General features: G+C 41.8%; 1 protein-coding gene across 1 annotated transcript in view; it reads left to right on the top strand.

Moving 5' to 3' along the window:
* Positions 1 to 19,714, top strand: part of RBFOX2 (RNA binding fox-1 homolog 2) — a 92,361-nt gene that overhangs the window by 23,820 nt on the left and 48,827 nt on the right. The window contains exon 2 of the mRNA XM_026076931.1: positions 13,564 to 13,788. Within this exon, the coding sequence (XP_025932716.1) occupies positions 13,564 to 13,788 (225 nt within the window). The remainder of the gene's footprint in view (positions 1 to 13,563; positions 13,789 to 19,714) is intronic.

Raw genomic sequence — 19,714 nt, 5'->3', positions numbered from 1 at the left:
CTGAATCATTTGGAGTCCAGCCTGTGCATAAACTGAGTCAGGATCCAGATAGGAAGAGTTTCTTTTCTTTGAGCTTGGATACACATAGTCTGATAGGCATCTGTAAGAACATGTGATGCACTGAAATTGTGGTTAAATTACTGTAAGCTTTTAAAACATGGGCAGCGGTAGTGGCAGAAATGCCCCTCTTTTTACATACTACTAATTAAAGCACTTACCTGGAAAGGAGAGGACCTGGTTCAGTTCACTTGTCAGCCAAAGTAGAGCCTAGCTTGCATGTGTTACTTAGGCTAACCCTTTGGCTACCCCTTGTGAGGTGTCTTTTGGCTTCCCTTCACTCAAGAGTAGGCTTAACTTGGTTTTCTGAAAGCTTCTCCGTATGTTTAGAGACAACAGAATATTTTATGTTGAATCTTCTTGAATCTAGGGAGAAGAGTGGTGGAGGCTGGTATGAGAGTCTGTTTTTGAGCACAGTGATGGGATTTGTGGTCCTATGAATATGATCCTGAACGAGTGTCACGTGTACTTCCTTCCCCAGCTCTGGCTTGCTTCAAAATTTAATGCAAATTTTTGGTTCCCCCCAGAAGTTGTTGTCTTTAAAAGTTTCTTTATGGGTGAGAGTATAGCTAAGCCCTTGGAAAAAGAGCAGGCTTTTAGCACTGAAAGTCAAAGTAGCCCCCAGTACATGAGTGATGTGCAGATGCCAGCTGATTAAATGAATGTGTTTTCTGTTGAGTCCTAAACCTGTTTTCTAGCCAATTTTATTCATGCCAGTGATGGCAAAGTTCTGTACATCTTATAGCATCCCACAGAGTGCCAAGCAGAGGTGCTAGCAACAGAGAAACACTAGAATAAATTCTTCACTTAATTTAAGGAAAGGAGTTGTGGTGGAAAGAGGCAAGTTTTCACACTTCCTTCCTTGACCAGGCACCAAGGCTTGGGGTTTGGTGTTTTGGGGTTTTTTGGTCTTTCAAGGTGTACTGTTAAAAGGTCTCACCTCTGTGGGATCTTAAAGGAAATTCTTTTCTCCTGGAATTAGATCACTACACCTCAAAGCCAGAGACCCCAGAAGTGTTAAAAGCAAAGCATGTAGTAACTGTTGTCTGTATCTCACTGGAAGTTAGAGCACCTTGTTACTCTTCTGCAGTGTTTTTGCCTGTTTAGGAAGTAACTGGAGCTGTACTCATGAATATTTGACGTTGTCAGGTGCCTGTTGAAGGCTGCAGTGAAGGAGGGCTGAGGGAGGGGAGACAGTATGGGAGCAGAAGAGGCAGACCAGGAAACGGCCATGCTGCTGCGTATTTGTCTTCTCTCTTATCCTAATAGACTTCTCATCAGGATGAATGTGTTCTGAAATATTTATTGCCCTGTTTAAATATTCATTGCTGCAAAAGGCAGCACAGCCTCATGGAAGCCATAGAGCCTCAAGGGATGGGGACTGCAGCAGTCCTTGGCATTTCCATTCAGAAATATGATAAAAATGTAGAAAATATTGGGCATTCCCCCACTACAAGATTGACACGAGCAGTCGGGCGCACCTCTTGGTGTTTCCTCTTCGTGCCAAAGACTTGTGTTTGCTTTTAGGCTCATATGCTGGGGTGCCTCTCTTGGTTGCCAGATGCTAATGCTTTTTTCCAGGACTGTATCCTGGAGTGAGCTGCTTTGTTTAGCCTGACACTTTGTGTGTGAAAGGGGATGTACAGAAGGGGAGACTGACTGGCTGAAAGGGTTTGCGTAGCGTGTTCTCTTGTCTTTCTGAAGGTGTGAGCAGACAATCAGAGCAGGGAAGAAAAAAGGGCCTACTCATCGTTTAGTATGCTTTGCTGTGGAGGTCCGCTGAGAATTGCAGAAGGGTTAATTTCACTGGGACTCATATAATAACATATTAATGGAGGTGCAGATAGTGACAGACATGCCACTGAAATTAGATACTCTATCAATTTAGGTTTTAAGGTTTATCGATTTTAGCTTCAGTAAAATATAACTGTTTAAAAGTGTGACTGCCAGTAATATACAGTAGTTAATGAGAATGTTTGTTATATTGCTGTCATTAAACTGATGCATGTTTTAGTGTGGACAAAGCATTGATGCAGTGTTGACAAGGGCAAGCAGCTTGCCTTCAAAGACTTGAAGGGAGCTGCTCAATATGGGCATGAAACCCAGCTGAGAATGAACTGTCTGAAAGGTGTTCAGATGTGCTGCTGAGCTGATGCCTCACCTCTGAGCAGTGCCGGTGGCCTGCGTAGGGGAGATCCCCATGCTGGTTCGTGGTTACAGGCAGAGAGTTGGTAAACACACATTAGCTAAAAGGCCTAGGGGCAAAGAGACTTTAGAAGGATTTAAAAATAAAGGGGAAGTCTTTTCTGCGATACCTGACAAATTCATTGTGTATAAACCACTATTATGCTGGCTTAAATGGGGACACTCTTAAGTGCCAGTGAAACAGGTTGTGACAATAACATGCTAAATGTACATGTAGCCTCTTGTTCTGGGATCAAGCAGTTGTCAGGTGCATTTTCAAGTTATGCTTGATCTAACATAACCATGAGCTACTGTGAAAAGGGTAGTCTCCCTTGTCTTTCTGCCCTGGTCATATGTTCCTGCCTCCTTGCTCCTTTGGATCTAGTGCTTAGGCAGATAGGGAGTGAGGCAGTTCAGTCTACGATCAAACAGAAGACTATTCTTTGGATTAATTTTCTGTCTATGGCCATGGGATAACTAGATCTCATACAGTGGATGGGGAAGGAAGCAGAACCATTTGTTTTGATGCCGGCTGATAGTTTATCATACTATGTGAAACACGAAACTGCGCCCATACTTCTCAATAGCTTGTTCCTCTCAATAAGATTAAGCTATTTCACTTTCAAATGTGTCTACTGCTCAGTTTAATATGATTTAATTTATGTACATTGACTTCCAACAGCTTTTGTTAGCTTTCTAAAATATTGTCCTATAGACATGGCTTTTGATCACTTTTCTGGCCTTATGGGCACTGTAGGCCATTATGTTTCACTTAGGTACCTCTGTTTAGAATCACATAATGGTTTCAGCACAAAAGGCATAGTTGTGATTTAAAGACATGAAGAGATAGAAAGGGATGGATCCTTCTCAATAGCTGGATTAATGATTGTCATTTAAAAATCAGTAAACAAAATAAAATGGTGTCTTATCAGAGCTGAATTTATCAGACTCAGCTTCTGGCTATTGGTTTTCTCAATGCTTTTGTTCATTAGATTAAATGTTGATGTCCATTTTTTTTTTCTTTCTCACTGTTAATATACTTTCACAAAACAATTGGTTGTCACTTTTTTTTTTTTAATGATAAACAAAACAGATTGGGCTTTTCAAGTTTTTTAATGTATAGCACTGTATTTTCTCCAATCCTGAAGTCACTTCATTGGCTCTTTTCTGTTCCCTGTTCTATTTTTTAACTCCCTCTTAAAAATGCTTACGTGGACCATGTATCTTATTTTTGATCTGGCTAAGGCCACATACCAAAATAATATTGCTTCCTTACTCCTACTTGTTAGGAATATATACAAACCATTGTATTCACCCTCTTTACCAGGCTGTTGCATTGGTGAGTTGCTTCTCTGTGGCCCTTAATTCCTTTTCAGAATCTCTGCTTTCCAGGATACATAATGAAGGATTCCTTTAAAATGGAAAACTCATCTTGGAACAAATGAGTAACAGAAGATAGGAGAATGCATTATTAGAGTGGAAAGTAAACGTGGGAAGAAATCTGCGTTTCTACACCATCAAAATTCTGTTCTCAAGCATATGCCAAGTCAGTCACAAATTTCCTCCACCCGCACCCCAAGAGCAGATTGATACAATATTTTTGCTTTGTTATTGAGTCCTGGCATTTGAGTCACAGATGAGTCTCGTTTGCCTTGGCGGGGACTGTGTGCATCTGATCCAGTCTGTTCAGTATTGAATTTTGACCATACCCACAAGAGACCCACGGCAGCAAAAGGGTAACAGGGCTGAGAGATTTTGCTGCTTGCATAGAAAAGAATCTCAAGAGGAGCTCTGATTTTGTATTTTAGTATGCTGCATACGTCTCTTCCCCCACCTTCGCTCCGTAGTCACGTACGAACGTACAGCTCTGCGCTATGGTTTCTGCCAGCTCTGCAGTTCTTTCCAAGGCATTCAGAGCCTTTCCAATTGATTCCAGATGTGCTCTCTCCTTCCCAGTGTTTTCTCCCTTTCTCTTCCTCCTCAGCTGGCAGCAGAGGCAGGACTGGTTTTCCTTGTGAATTGCTGGCATTGGTACAGGCAGTTAGGAAGACTCTCTGCTATCCTGTGAAATAGAGAGAATTGAAGGGGGCCTGCGTACATACTGCATAAGTAAAGCTGACTGGGCTTTGAAGTTTTTCTCACTGGTTGTCCATCCTCCAGTAGCCAAGTCAGCTCTGAGCAGCACCTCTGCACAACTTGGTTACACCTTCAGATCATTCTGTTTTACAGAAGGAGAGAGGGAGACAAGGAAGTCTGGTGCCAAAAATGATCTTCGAAATCCTTCCTAGCGGAGCACTCTATGTATATAGAGAGATCCAGAAGAGTCTGTTGCGGATAGATACATAACATAGGAGGGGCTTTGAAAAATTCCTGTGACTAAAGTAGATATCAAATCTTTCTAAGGGGTTATATGAACTTCTTGAAGATTTAAACTTTCATTAAAAAAAGTTTGAATTCCTGAGGTTGCAAGAATAAACCTCCACACACATTCTGATTTGGTGATGCGCTTGCAGATTTAGGGAGACAGCCCATTTCCAGTGTGGGGGTGAGATGAAAGTTTGCTTATCAGTCCAGCTCAGGTGTGTGGTTGGATTGCAGAGGCTGATGCTGTTTTTAGGAATATAGTGTCACCCAGAGAGCTGCCATCTTCCATAGTCCTTGAAACAGTCTTGTGAAGTGAGCAGTTGATTGCAGAATTAGCTGGTGTTGCAGTAACTCTGACACTGTCCTGACATGCTGGTAGAGAACTACCATAAATCCAGAGGGTATTTTCTTCCCTGTTCTGTTTCCACGTTCTGCTGTTCTTATTTTACCAGGAAACCACAGGTGAGCAGGCAGGAGTTGTGTAGAAAACCAAAGCTGGCAGATCCTCTCTGCCACTTCATAGTCATGTATGTGAGCACCCAAGTACTAGATGTGCAGTTTTGTATTACATTTATTCTGATACAACCATAGACCACTTCTGAAAGGACAGTTTCTGAGCTCCTCCCCATCATCAGCCTCTCATTCCTGCTGCCTCCATGCATAAGAATGCACTTTTTATTTTCATATTGATTTGTTGAAAGCTGGTCATCTTAGGGAAAACTTTTCCCCAAAATATTTGACAATTAATCTAAATTAAATAAGCTAGCCTTCCATCACAAAAAAATGTCTACACTCAAAATCATACCTGAGTAAACATTTAAATGCATATTAAAGTTGATATTAGTGGAAAATATTAATTTGGACTATTGCAGAGCTGGGAAGAATGCTGCCAGTATGGGTGCTAATGGACACACTTAGAGCAAAATATTGAGCCTGAAGTTTTCACTTAGTTTCTGGCTTTTCTGCTTAGGAAGTATCAGTTTTGGTCATTTTCCCCCCCTTTGTTGCAACCCACCCTCCTTTATCCCCAATAATTTTCAGAGGTAGTAGTTTCATTCCTAATATGGAATGGAAACAGATGTTGAGACCTTGATATAGTCTCGTGAAGCAGAATTCTTTTTCTAATCAACCTCAGAGAGTGTGAATTGATTGAAAGCGTTTGTTGGGAAGTCTTAACATTAAGAACACTTAACTATTTTTTTTGAAGGGGGAATAATGTAGGTTTCAGGAGAAGCAAATCAGTGTCTTTTATATCTGAAAGTCTACAGGTATGTTTCAGGCTGGTAAGTGGATGGGCTCTGGGCCTTACTGATGTTGCATGACTAAAGCTTTGGCTATATCCAGCAGGAAGACTCTGCAGGTTGCCCAGAGGCCCCTTAATTAAGAGTGTATGTGTTCATTGAGAGCCTGCATTTGTGCATGGGTATAGAGTAAAAGTTGACCATTACTGGAAATAATGACAGTGTGGGGATGAGTGAGTGCTTCCTGTGTACACAAGTAAGATAAGACTACGATTTTCTTTCTTCCTTTCCTACAAAAGAGGGAGCTGAACTTCTTTGTAAAGAAAATCTCAAATGCATTAAAAGGAAAAGGCGGGTGGGGGGAGACCAGCTGTTCTGTTTTACAGAACAGTTTTTGGTGGTCTGGAACGATATGGTATGTATTGGAAGATAACTTGTTCTTTCCTTGCTTTACATATCTAGGAGAAGGAAGGGCAAGATTAGATAATCTAGTGCAAGCTTGCACCAGACAGTTAAAGAAAACATGCCTTTAAATGGCTAGTTAGGTGTGATTTTTGTATGCGGACATCTTTTTTTCAGTGGATAGTTTGTTTAGATTTAAGTTAATCCAATTAAAAAAAAAAAGACTATCCTAACATGATTCCCTCAGATTTAAATTGAAACAAAGAATACACGCATATAAACTTTCCTCTGTTTTAACAGAAGTGAATTAGAAACCCCACAAAATGTATGTGAGACAGGTAGAGCGCTGCTTTCAAGGGAGGGTTCAGGAAGAACTGCTATTGTGCCTATAGTGGTAGAGTCAAAATCCAGCATCCTTACCTATTACCTTAAACGTTTGCCTTCTAGACAGACCATTTTAATTTTTATATTCTTTTTGTCTTATTTCCTTGTTTTTTTTTCCTACCTTCTTTTTTTATCTTTATGCATCTCTTTCATTTCTACACTTCCATTCAATTTCCATCCATAAACTGCTCAGTAATGAAATGGTCATGCCATGGAAAGTTATTTCTGAGTTTTAGCATAAAGAGCTTGTATGATGTTAATAGAGGGCTGAAGGGTTTACACATCTGAGTCACTATTTCAGCATGACTGCACAGTTGGGAAGATATCAGCACATCACCCCAAACATGATCTTGACTTGTGTTTGGGTATCTTCATGACCCTATAGCACAAAAGCATGATTTTGAAAATCAAAGTTTAGATTCTACATGCTGGAATTTGCTGTGAGAGCTGCAGATGCGGTTCAGGTTTTCTCTGGTGCCAGAGCCCAGCCCTCGGTTTTCCAGAAAGTTAGTACTCAGGTTCCTAGTGTGCCTTGCAATGAACCTCACACTGCTTTGTATCCCCTCCCATTCACAAAGAAAATGCTTGCTGATATGTTTGATATCATCAGTGGGCAATTTCTGTGATTGCCTGGGGAGAGGGTTAATGTGTGCCTGAGACTGCAGTTCCCCAACAGCCTGCTCTCATCTTGCTGCTGCCTGTGGCCCTTCCCTCCCCTGCTTCTCCACCCCCTCTCTGTTCTGGCTCCAGTTCTCCTCTAACCCTTTGCCAAGCCATTTCAGCACTCTTAACAGGGAACAAAACTAACCCAACAATAAAAAGTGAGTAGCTTTTCTGGGATACGTGCTGAAACAGCTCAGCAGAGGGTCCATGAAGTGCTGTAGCTGGCACAGGGGAGAGGGCAGGAATGCACAGCTGGAGGTGGGATGGCAGCAGCTCCAGCCAGAGCAGCTCTGGAGCCGTAGCCCAGAGCATTATTCCCACCAGGGCTCATGCAGAAGGTGCCCTAGGAGGGGAAGGTGTCCTGGAAGGGGCGAGAAAGGTGACCCTCCTGCAGCAGGCTTCATTTGTGTTCAGCTGTGAGAGGGGAAAACAGCATATGTTCTTTATTATACCTTGAACCTCTTATAGCAGAGTTGTGTGGTAGGCCTGTGCTTTTGTGGTAGAAGAATTGACTCTTTGGGGAGGACCCTGATGGTTTGGATGCTGGGAGGATAGATCTATAGGTGGGTGTTGGGCGCTGGTGGGCACCTGACTGACTTTCAGAAATTTCCCTTGAGCTCTCTTGATTAGAGGAAAATGAAAATGTCTCTCCCTTGCTTTGTGACAGACTGTACGTAGAACTGAATAGCAGTGTTTGGCCTCTTCTGTGGGATCCCTGATGTTGGTTTTACCTCCCCAATACAGAGGCTGTGACCTGGGGTTAGAAGACAGACTGCACAGTTCCTGCATCCCTGTCACTCGCAGTGATTCCTTTCGTGCAAAGAGCTTAGAGCAGGCAACGACTCGAGGTTGAATTGTCATATTAGACTCTTTAGATCCAAGCTACAAACATTTTTGTTGTTTATGGAAGGGATTAGGCTAACGCAAAGAGCAAGCATTTGCATCCTGGAACACGCTAGTCTTCACAAACGTATTAATTGCCTTGAGTTAGCTGGAAGTCCGTTACTTCAAGGTTTAATAAAGTAAGTTCAATGAGTGCATACCTGTTTAAAAACAGTCTGGCTCCCCCAATCCCAGGTAGACGTATACTCACATGCATTCCAGTGTTATGGGGGGGTTACCAGAGCTGAAGGGCGTTTCTTTTTAAGAGGAGATTATTTGATGATTACATATTGCAGCATTTCTTTGCACCTTTCTCTGAAGCTTATGAGACTCAAATAAGATAAGGGACTACACAGACCATCTACCTCATGGCAGTTCACATGGAATTGTCTATGCAGAAGTTGTAACATTTTAATTTTACCAGAATTGCAATTTTTATTTACTTAGTTTACTTTGATTGACTACTTTAAATACTATGTGTGTATTGGCATGCTGATACAGAAGTGATCCAGAGTTGCATTACTATAAGACTCCTTTCGTATTTCAGTAATTACACTCGTTTCTCTAGTAAGCAAAACAAAACCATCCTTCCACAAAGTAAACAAATCTTTGTTAACAGACAGTTTTATACAAGTAGGGGAGGTCTTTGGGTAGCCTGGGTATGTATTTCTTGTGTTTGCTTTCTGTATTCCAGTACCGTGATCTTGGATCACCACCTGCTGTCTGCTGAAAGAATTCATCCTAAATCACATTTGCTAAACCACGTTACATTTCATTGAAATGTCCCTAGATTCCACCCTTCTGTAAGGTACTGCTAGGTTCATTTACTTACAGTTGTGCACTTAGCTTGGAGCTACAAAGTTCATTAATTAAGTTAAAGCTGCATAAACTCTTAGAAATGTGTCCCCATTAGGGATTTTTGACTAGCTTAGCTAAATTGTTTTTAAACAAAATGGGAGATGGGTTTTAACTGAACTGCGCAGACAAAACCCCAACTTGAAGGAGGAAGTGCCACGACAGACTCAGCTGGCATCTGCAAGCGCGTAGCCTTGCCTTTGCAGGGCTGAGAAGAGGCGGCTGAAAAGGGAAATCTGACTGACATCCCATAACCTTCTTGTGCCCTGAGGAGTTGTTGTGTGCTGATGAATCACACATCAAAATTTTGGATGAGGGGAGCTGCTTTGAATCCCTACCTGGCTGTAGAGGTGTACTTTTATTGGGAGGAGAGGAATAGAATGAATATAAAACATGCTTTGCTTGGGTTCTGGTATATTGTGCTGATTTTATTTTTTATTTTTTTATTTTTTTCCTTCAAGGGGCATGTGTTTGGTTAATTATACTGGGTTGCAGCTGTGCTGAACAGCCCTTCCCTGCTTCACGAGCACGGGCCGGCAGCTCGTGTGGCTGGCGCAGGGACATACTGACTCACGGAGAGAACAAATGACACAGGAACTGCTGAAACTGTTCCTGCCGCCCGCTGTCCCCCGGCTCCCCTCCTGGAGGTGGCCAGCCACCTTGTATTGCAGTGAACGGATTGCCTCTCTGCTCCCGTCTGTTAGATTTATTTCATGCTATCATGTAAGCTGGAAACTGTGGTAGTTCAGGGGTGACTGTGGTTGAGCTTTCCTCACCCTGTGGCGGCATCCTTGCCTAGAGCTGGGGATGGCGACTGCTCTTTGATGTGCCCGGCTTGGTCTGTCGCTGTGTTTGAGTCAAGGTTTAAGAGAATTTCATGAGCTGGAACTGGCAAGGCAGTAGTGAGGGATGTTGTAGAGACTGGATAGACAAAATGCTTTCAGTCCTCTCAGTTGCCTCCCCTCCTACTTCGCCAGGATTTCTTCAATCATTTTTTGTATATGAGGAGTGGGAAAAGCAACGCCTCTGATTGTAGTGTTTTCTGTGGTGGGCTAGGAGCAGAGGAAAGAATCCAGGTTCTGTGTTTGAAGATAAAATGGGATTTTTATTTTATTTTATTTTTTTTAGTCTTTGAAAATATGAAATATTGTGTGAATGTTGAAATTTGGTAGAATCATAGACTAGGGTAGAATTTCCCATGCATTTTGAAGATAATAGTATGTCACAAAACCTGCAGAGAACTTTTTTTTTTTAACAGTTCTTTTTTTACAGACCCTAGTGGAGACGGAAGAAACATAATTCTAAGGCATCAAAGGAAATTAAAATTACAAAAAAATTAAACTGGAAATGTGTACATAATCATATCAAGAGGAAAGTAATTTGAAATACAGATACTCAGTGCGATGATGAAACCTGGACAAGCATAATAGTGAAGGATCTACAGATAACCTGAGACATTAAATTAAAGATACATTTGTAATAAAAATATCTCTGTGTGTTAGTGAGGTTAGAAAAAAATTTAAGTGACAATGGTATTAAAAGCATTGTATTCTGCACCTGAATTTCTTTATTTAAAAATATTAGGAAGGTCAGAGAGAAGTAATGATTACAGTTACCAGGATATTTTGGCTTAGGAAACATGATTAAGCTCAAGATGAATATGTATTATCAAAACACCACAAAAACAGAGGAGAGAAATAACATCTTTCACTGTTCAAACGTGTAGATAACTGAAGAGGGGAAAAATTATTTAAAAGGTTGAAATGCATTTAGACTAGGAGGAATCGTTTTAACTGTGGGGGAAAAACTGTTGTTGAAAATAAGATTATATAAGGTTTATGGGTTGACATTTTAAGTGGTCTAAGAGTGAGATTAAACAATTCACTGGAGTATACCCTTTAGGGAGCAGTCCTGCACTGTTGAGAAGATGGCAATAATAGGTTTTGTTTGCCTCTAATTAGCATTCTCTTCCTAGTATCAGGGATACTACCAACTCCTAAATCCAGTTTGTTCTAAGAAAATTGAAAATAGTTTCTGGTACTGTGTCTTTCCTGGAGTTATCCTATCAATTCTATTTTTTTTATCTGTTTCACATTTAGCTATCAAAAAAAAAGCCCCCCCCCCCAAAAAAAAAAAAAAAAAGGACAGACAATATGGCCTGTGCAGGAACAAACAGGAAACTGGATATAGTGAAATCTTGTAATTGGAAATATGGTTAAGTAGAAAAACTTGGAAGGGAGGCAATATGTAATCAGAGCGGAGCTGTCGTGGCATGCTAAAATTTTTGGACAGATGAGTGATTTGGTTGATGATATCCAGCTTGCAATTGGATATCCATCATTCATCCTCTCTTCCCTTGCCCTGCAAATCTTGGTGCTCGTTTAGATTAAGTTAAAGTTCTCTGCTTTTGAAACTGAGAATGGCAAAGAAGCGAGTGGAAGTTAACGGATGATGGAGCTGCCCCTCTGGGGGAAAAAACCCATCCTGTTTTCAGACAACATGCTCAATGTTAGAAATCTCCGTATAGCTGCTAGCACGTGATACAGTGCTGCAACTGCTCAGGCTCAGTGTGTGCAACTAGCTGAGCTCTGCTGTGGTGCTGCTGGCTGTTGCTGGCACACTTGTGTTAATTTTTCTTTCTTAGATAAGGCTGCAGAGTTGTGTTTCTGCAAACAGCAAGGCTTTGCAATGATTGGAGTTCAGTTAATGAAACTGTCTGTTGTTCAGCGGGGGCCAAGGCTGCAGCTCCACTCTGCTAAATGGTATTGAATGCCCTTCCTTCTTCTCCCTCGCTGCGGGAGCGCGTGGCCACGTAGCCCCCAGGGGATGCAGACCAGATAGACTAATGTCAGAGCAAATTTGGGATTCAGCCAGGGTCTGAATGACCCGGCGCTGGCTGGAGGTGTGCTGGATTTATCACCTTTTCATTCACCCGGAACGGAAAGCTGCCGGTAGTCCGATAAAGGGACTGAAAGGTTTGTCCAGCTTCGCTGGAGGTCTCTTCAGCCCCCCTATGCGCTCTGCTGAACGGCTACTTTGCAACTGCCCTCTCTGCTTTTCCTACCTACAGGATGCTAAGGACTGTTTTCCTTTTACTCCACTGATTTAAGCATACTGGTGTCGGGATCGACTGAAGTACCTCCCGGCTTTGTGGAGGAGGACCCAGGGCTGGAACAGCAGCCAAAATTTAAAATCGGGATTAGTCTGTTGACACGCACATAAATCAAACAGCCCTCCTATCATAAATCTTTTCCTTGAATTTTTCTGCTGTGATGGTGAAAGCAATAGAAGCAGTGCAGCAGTCTGGGCTTCCCAGGGTTGAGTTTCAATGTCAAGGCTCTTTTCTCCTTTACCCCAGGGGACTGAATTCAGCTCCCTGCTCTGTCTTCTGTCACAGTCCAGCAGTGGCTGCAATGCTGCATGCATTAGTGGTGGTATTTTTATTTATTTTTATTTATTTTTATTTTTTATTTTTTTATTTTTTTATTTTTTTATTTTTTTATTTATTTTTATTTATTTTTATTTATTTTTATTTATTTTTATTTATTTTTATTTATTTTTATTTATTTTTATCTTAAGGCACTCTTGAGGCATGGTGGGGTGGGATTTTTACCGTCTTCGGGGATATCTTTTGTGTGGTCAGCTATCTGTTTCAGAGTCATCCAGTTGGTGTCAGCTGCATCTGAGGCAGTGCTAAAAGCTGCTAAAAAGTCCCCTATCCTAGCACAGAGATCTCTGTGGGATGCCTTGAGCTGAGGGAGGAGTGTGTAATTAACGCCTTGTATGAATGTAGTGATGCTCATGACGGGGACAGGATGAGTGTGCTCCAGGCTTGTGTTCTCAGCTCATTTCGTCACAGCTCTTATCTGTCTTCTTCATGGCAAGCAAAAATCAAATAAGATTTTCCAGCAGTAAAGGTACCCGGGTATCAGTGTGCTGTACTCAGTACTGCCAGGGCAAAGGAAGGGGCTGATGCACAAATTGATCCTAAAACATGGCAGAGGGAGGTTTCCGCTTACAGAAACGTCGTAAAGAAGAATGTGCCCATATACACAGGTGGTCTGCAGAGCTGTGAACATCAGGCAGGAGGAGACGGACCCAGATATGGTATTTCTAGGGATATTTAGAAGTTAAAACTCTGTTCTTTTATCTGGGTTTCCTTCTCCATTTCAAGGAGGTCAGTGCATCCTCTCCCTTCCCAAACAATGCCATACTATGCTTAAGGTATTTTGTGAGATTACAAGGTTATGCAAGTTACAAACTCCGTAATTTGATCTCATTATGCCACCCAGTAGTGAGAAAGGAGCCCTAAAGAGATTGAGAGAACAGTCTTGTGGCTCACAGGAGCAAGGCGTGCTCTTTTTGATAGAGAAGATAACTGAAGACTGTGCAATAATATGATGGCAGTGGGTGGCATATTTACACAAACTCTATGGAATATGTGCATGTATGTAAATGATTTCTCAGGATGATGTTTTGATCCATCTTCTGTAGATTATTAAAGCTGTTTTCTTGTTTCCTCTTTCTTCAGGGTAACCAGGAGCCAGCAGCCACTCCTGATGCAATGGTGCAGCCATTCACCACAATCCCATTTCCGCCACCCCCACAGAACGGGATTCCCGCAGAGTATGGGGTGCCACACACTCAGGACTATGCAGGCCAGACCAGTGAGCACAATCTGACGCTCTACGGAAGTACGCAGCCGCATGGAGAGCAGAGCACGAACACGGCTAGCACGCAGAATGGATCTCTTGCAGTAAGTGCAGAAGGGTGCAGAGCAGGAGAACGAAGCAGCGCTTTTCAGACAATACTGTGCTTTTTCCAAAGCAGCTGTTGATTAGATTGCTGACTGCTTCACTGGGATGCAGCAAATCAGTGATAGATATAAAAAGGAGAGAATTACAAAAGACCGTGGGTTTTGATATTCCATTACTACGTTCCTCTCTTTCCCTCAGGCATGTCCCTGTGATAAATAATTGTCTGCAAAGCAAAATGACACTTGGGATGATGGTGTTTTTACCTGTAGCTTGGAAAAATATTTTGGTGGCATTGTCCAGAGACAGTCTTTTACAAAAGTTTTAATTACCTTGAGCTAACTGGTGAACAGTTCAAATAAATGTCACGAAGGCAAATTCTGGAAGGCTGACAGTGCAAAGGATTAGAGTGAGCACGTGTTGTAGGTGTAATCCCAATATGTTTCTGTTTTCAGGAAGCTAACAGAGTATAGAAATACTTTTCTTTGACTTTCTGAAGATGGCAGGGAGCTTGAGGGGGCAAAGATAGAAGAAGACCTCTCAGCTACTGTGCATCCATTTACCACACACAAATTTCACCTTCTTACGTTTTTTGCTTTCTTCTTCCCATGGCCTGGAACTGGCACTGGGCAACATGCTGGCAGATTATCCCAGGAAAAGCTTTATCCACCCCGTAAGCCACTTGTTAAGACTTAACTTCCTAATAAAGAGCCTTATGGTGAGAGCCTTCAGTGCTCAGGGGCGGATTTAATCTGTTAATGCTTTCAGTTTTGCTTGTAGTTGGGTGTTTGGTTCATAGAGATTATTTTTCCCCCTGTAAGTACTGAGTGAATTTAGTGCCAACGATTGGAGGAACTGATAGTGCCAGCTCAAATGTGCATGGTTCCCAGTATGTAGCTCTGCTTTTCTGCAGTGGACAGTGGCTGCATAGTTGACAGCATTGGTTATGACTTTGATAAGATATCTCTGAGTTTATCCTGGGAATGTCGCAACTTCAATGTCTCACAGAATAAAAGAGTACAGACCCAGTAAGGCACATTGGTAATGCTTAGAAAGAACTTGAAAGGCCTTCCTCAGCCTAAGGGCCAATACAAATACAGACAAGAAGAGATCAGACTAGAAATAAAACTTAGAGCTCATGCAAGGTGTAGTGTGTGGTAATGCAAGCCATCATTTTAGTACCAGGTTGTCCCGTGCCCCGCCAGCCTGTAACATCTGGACTGCCAGTCTCCAGCCTGAGAGCAAGCAGCTACTCCAAGGACTGCCAATTTGATGCGAAAGATGGAAATGGGGAATAAAATAAGGCAGCTGCTTTCCCCATGTGTTTTTGCTGTTCCCATCTTTGTCCAGAGCTTAGGAGTGTTTCTTTTTTAATGGAAATGGTGTGAGCCTTGACCTGGGATGTAAGCTTCTGCCAAACCTTCTGCTCCTCTTCCATATTAGGAGCCATCTCCACTGCACTGCAGGATAGAGCTCTGCGTTTCATCAACTAATGCAAGCTCTGAGGAGCCCACAGTATGTGTGCACTGGCAGGGTGATGTGGTGATGCTTGCTAGCCTCAGAAGAGGGAATAGGAGTCCATATGTGTGGGAGGGAGTGTTGCTGGGAAACCGCAGGGAGGAAGTGATGTTGCCAGGAGGCTGTGGAGGGACTGTGACTGGGAGAGGTTAGCTGAGAAATAGGTTGAATAATATGTAACACTTGTACTGGCTATTAGAAACAGGTGGACATGTCTGTTCTGACCGTTTAACATAGTTAAAGATGTGCAAGCCTGAGCATGCAAAGTCAGATGTGCAGACCATAGCTAGCCAGAAAAGGGTAAAGGCACAGATGAGCATCTTGCTGTTGTGGCTGGAATTGCTCAAACAGAGGATTCCAGGTGGTCGTATGTGCAGAAATCCAGGGGGAGGGAAGGGTACCTCAGCCAGGGGCTTTCCTAGACTTTCTTGCATGCATTGGCTCTTGGAGATTTTGAGTCCCTTTACCTTTCTGTATTGGATTCTTAGTATATGAAGTTATTTTGATTCTGTGGGGTGCCTTAGGATATATTTGTCTCTACCGAGAAGTAGAAAAGTTGCACTGATTAATGATGTAGGAACTACATCATTAGGAAAGAAAGAAGATAGGAAGGTTTAGGAAGGAAAGAAGACTTGGTAGTTACTCAAGCTAAAGGGTGCTATTAAAATACAGCAGAACAGGTAGGTTATTTCACCTTGAACACCTACAGCTCTCGTCACATATGCTGGTTATTGTTTTTGACATGTATGCTAAATCCATGTGGACTAGACTGCTATGGTCTAAGGTTTTTAATTTTTATCATTTTGTCTTCCTCAAATAACTATGCTAACTTTAATACAGCAAAAAGCCATTGTGGGTGATACATGATCCAGTCCTCCCATTCTTACGACTGACAAGCGCAGCTGCTGTTGTGTGTGTGAAGACGATATCCCAGACTGAATAGCCAGCAAACTTCTTAGCTGCTGATGTGAAGCCTGTGCTCCAAGGGGGTAATTCAGAAACTCCTTCAACCAGGCAGATTAGGTCCCTCCTTGCTTTTAAGAGCAGGATCTGTGCTGCTGGCTGGCTGGCTGTACAGAATGAGATAGCAAAAGGTGTAGTGGGATGGCTGTTTTTCCTGCTTTTTCCGATTCCTGCTTTTAAGTCTGTTAGTGTTTAGGATAATTGCAAAAATAAGAGAAGATGGAGTGGCTTTAAGGTCCCTCATGGAAAGGGGGTTTTCATTTGGTTTGGAACAGGTTATCCAGCAGTGTAATGGGGTCTGTCTCTTACACACTGGGTGAGAACACCTCTCTGTAGAAGCTTGGCAAATTCTGACAGGCAAGTCAGATTGGATAACTTGAGATCAGTGATGGTGTCTGAGTTAATACGCTATGATCTGGAAGCCTGAGATTGAATATTGGCAGTGAACTTAAGGAAGATTAAACTTTGAGAGTTAAAGTCCATGCCTTCCTAAATGCTTTCCTACACTGCATAAAACCACCGTGCAAATGGGAGTGGCTGGTTGGTGCAATCAGCTAAGGGTAAACTTGGTACGGGAGTTCTGAGAGTGTGGTGGGAAGGATTCAAACTTTCAGAGCAGGGACAGTGGAAGAGAAATGGGCACAATAGGTGGCACAATACAAACAGATTGGTATTTTGGGATCTTTTTATTTTAGGTTCAAGCCCATCTGTGGGGCTTTGTTTATTATCTGGCATGCGGGTCCTCCTGGTCTTTTTCTCCAAGCATCTGTCCTTTCTCTTGATACTGTCTCAAAGCACAGCTGAAAGACCTGGATTAAAAATAGACTGAGGTAGCAGACCATATTTGGCCTACTCAGTCTGCCTGTAGCAGCCTGTCTTTTAAACTGTTGACACTTTGCATTTCACTTTTTTTACTGCTGGGTCGCCTGGTTTCTTCCCCCTTCTTTTTTGTAGTTTACATTAGTGTGCTTATCCCTAATGGAGACACCCATTACAGATAGCTCAAAGTGGAGATGTTAATTATGCTGCAGTTCCTCTGGCAGCTAATCTGATCTAAAGATTCACTGCTGTCAGAAAGGAGAGGTCTGGCTCTCCCCTTCGCTGGCTCCAAAGGCAAGCTCCCACTCCTATTTACAGGCTCTGTCATTTCTTATGTAAGCTGCTTTAATTCACTGACCTGGCAGAAGGCTGTCCAATTCTTTTGCTGGGTTAATGAATTAAAGTGGCTCTTGGAGGAATCAGCAAATGCTACTGTTGTCGCAAGGTAAGCGTAAGGAGTGCATGGCCAGAAGCCGAGAGCAGTTGTCAGCTCTCTGCATCTCCTGGTACTCTACCCTCAGAGGGAAGATTAATCATCCACTGAACTAAAAAAGCTTGCTTGATAATAAATGCAATGTACTTAATACTGTGAGCTGATGATTCAACTCATTTCTCTTGTTAATGTCAGAGGGAAGAATCTGTGTCCATATAAATTACAGAATGCAGCTGGAGGTATAGATGTACAGGAACTAGTTTATGTAAATTACTTTGCATGAAAATAGCAGGTGCTATTGACTTGGTGTTACCTTGTCATGAACTAATATAAAGCATTATTTAATTACAGAGCATTGTGTGTCTCAACTTCTTAACGTGCCATACTGAAACATATACAACTCCTCTGGCACACCATTAACAAAAATAGACTTGCTGATTTCTTAAAGAAGACACATCTGTGGTGGGAGACCCCCTACATATCCCTTTCAGAGACAAGAGTGGGAGGCTGTACAGTCATCTAGCTGTGCCCCAGATATCACCAAAGGGTTCTCAACTTACTTTTGTAACACATGGATGATGTTACAAAGATGACTTTCCTGTCAGTATTTCTTGCCGAGTCTGAGACTGAAGAGTTTTCCTCTGTAATTATTTACCATCATTTTAGTAATTAAAGCAGTTGCTCATGTGAGGTGAAGAATATATTTAATTAATATCCTCACTTGTTTTCTGGTACTGTTTAGCAGGTAGACATGAGGAGCTGGCTTCATATGACTGACTAGCTGCTCATTGTTTGGACACCTCAGCTTGAAAATTGCTGCCTTAAGGCAGCAAACTCTGGCATTTAACATCAGGAATTTGCTTTGAGTATGAGGCAGGTTATTTTATTTGTCAGCATTTGTGGACTTGTGTCCAGTAAGGCAGGTTTAGAAATGGTTTTGAAAGAAATAGGAACTAAATCAGAAAATACCGTTATGTTAGAGTGTACAGCTGTGGTGCTTCTGCATCTCTCAAAAAGGTTATAGCAGAACTAGAAGAAGTATAGAGGAGAATAGTGATGATGGAAAGGATGTAACAGGTTCTTTATGAGAAGAAACTAAATCTTCACTTAAAAAAAAAAACATAGAGGGATGAAAGGATATGACAAATTTATAGAATCTTGAATAGTGTGGGAAAGAAATAGGAAACTTTCCCATTTGTGCTTACTAGGATGCATGCAGGCAATGATTAGATGGCATATATAAAACAAAAGAAAGGGTTGGTTTTGTCTTTATTTTTTTCATATAAAAAAGAATTTAACTGTGGAACTTTTGGCAACAGGACACTTTGGAAGCTGAGAGTATAATCAAGCTCAAAAAACTCATTAAACCAGTTCATGAGCGATAGATTCATTGCCAGTGACCAACTACAAAGACATCAACTGGCTCAGTTTGCTGGAGGCTGGGAGAGTGTACTGGAGAAACATCACTAGATATTCTCCCTATTCTTATGTTCTTCCACAGATGCTCTATTTGGCCACTGTCAGAAAGAAGATAGTGGGCTGGACAGATTTTTAGTCTCATTGTGTTAGATGTTCTTGTTGGCTTAGAAATGCAATGGTCCAGAGATGAACTTCAGCTTGGGAAGTCTTGCTGCCTTATCCAGCTTGTCAGACCATTCCTGTTTTATAAGAAACGGAGTGGAATTGTTCACAAAGGTTTTGGCATTGTGACCAGCAGAGTGGGTGTTTCATTTCAGCACAGCATTGAAGAAAAAAGTTAGAGAAGCCTAGAAAAAACGAATGCTCAGAAAAACAGTTTTTGTTTTTTGTTTTTTAACATTGCTGTATTAAAAATGTTACATGACATGTAAGATGTGTCTTCATTGTGCAGGGTGATTAGCAAACTGTGTTCTTTTATATATCAGTTCATGTTCTGATTTTAGATGAGGGTATATCTTTTTACAGTGAAGAAAATGAACAAAATGACTTAAGTTTTAGAATGTCTGAAAACAGGCAACAGACAAAAAAAAAAAAAAGCCTTAAATTCATCTCACTAGATTGAAACAATTAAAAGCCTTGTAGAAGTTGTTTGGTATATCCTTGGACAGTTTTTATGCAGTTCTTGACATGTGGAGTATTTGGGCACGTTGTTAACTGTGCCTCAGTGTAGCCTGGGTCTTGTTTATATAACCATGCTGGCATCTCCAAAGAATCAA

The sequence above is a fragment of the Apteryx rowi genome, unplaced genomic scaffold, assembly GCF_003343035.1.
Source record: "Apteryx rowi isolate R43461 unplaced genomic scaffold, aptRow1 scaffold_443, whole genome shotgun sequence".
NCBI lineage: Eukaryota > Metazoa > Chordata > Aves > Apterygiformes > Apterygidae > Apteryx > Apteryx rowi.
The sequence above is the reverse complement of the archived record's forward strand: the minus strand, read 5'-3'. Positions and strand labels throughout refer to the sequence as shown.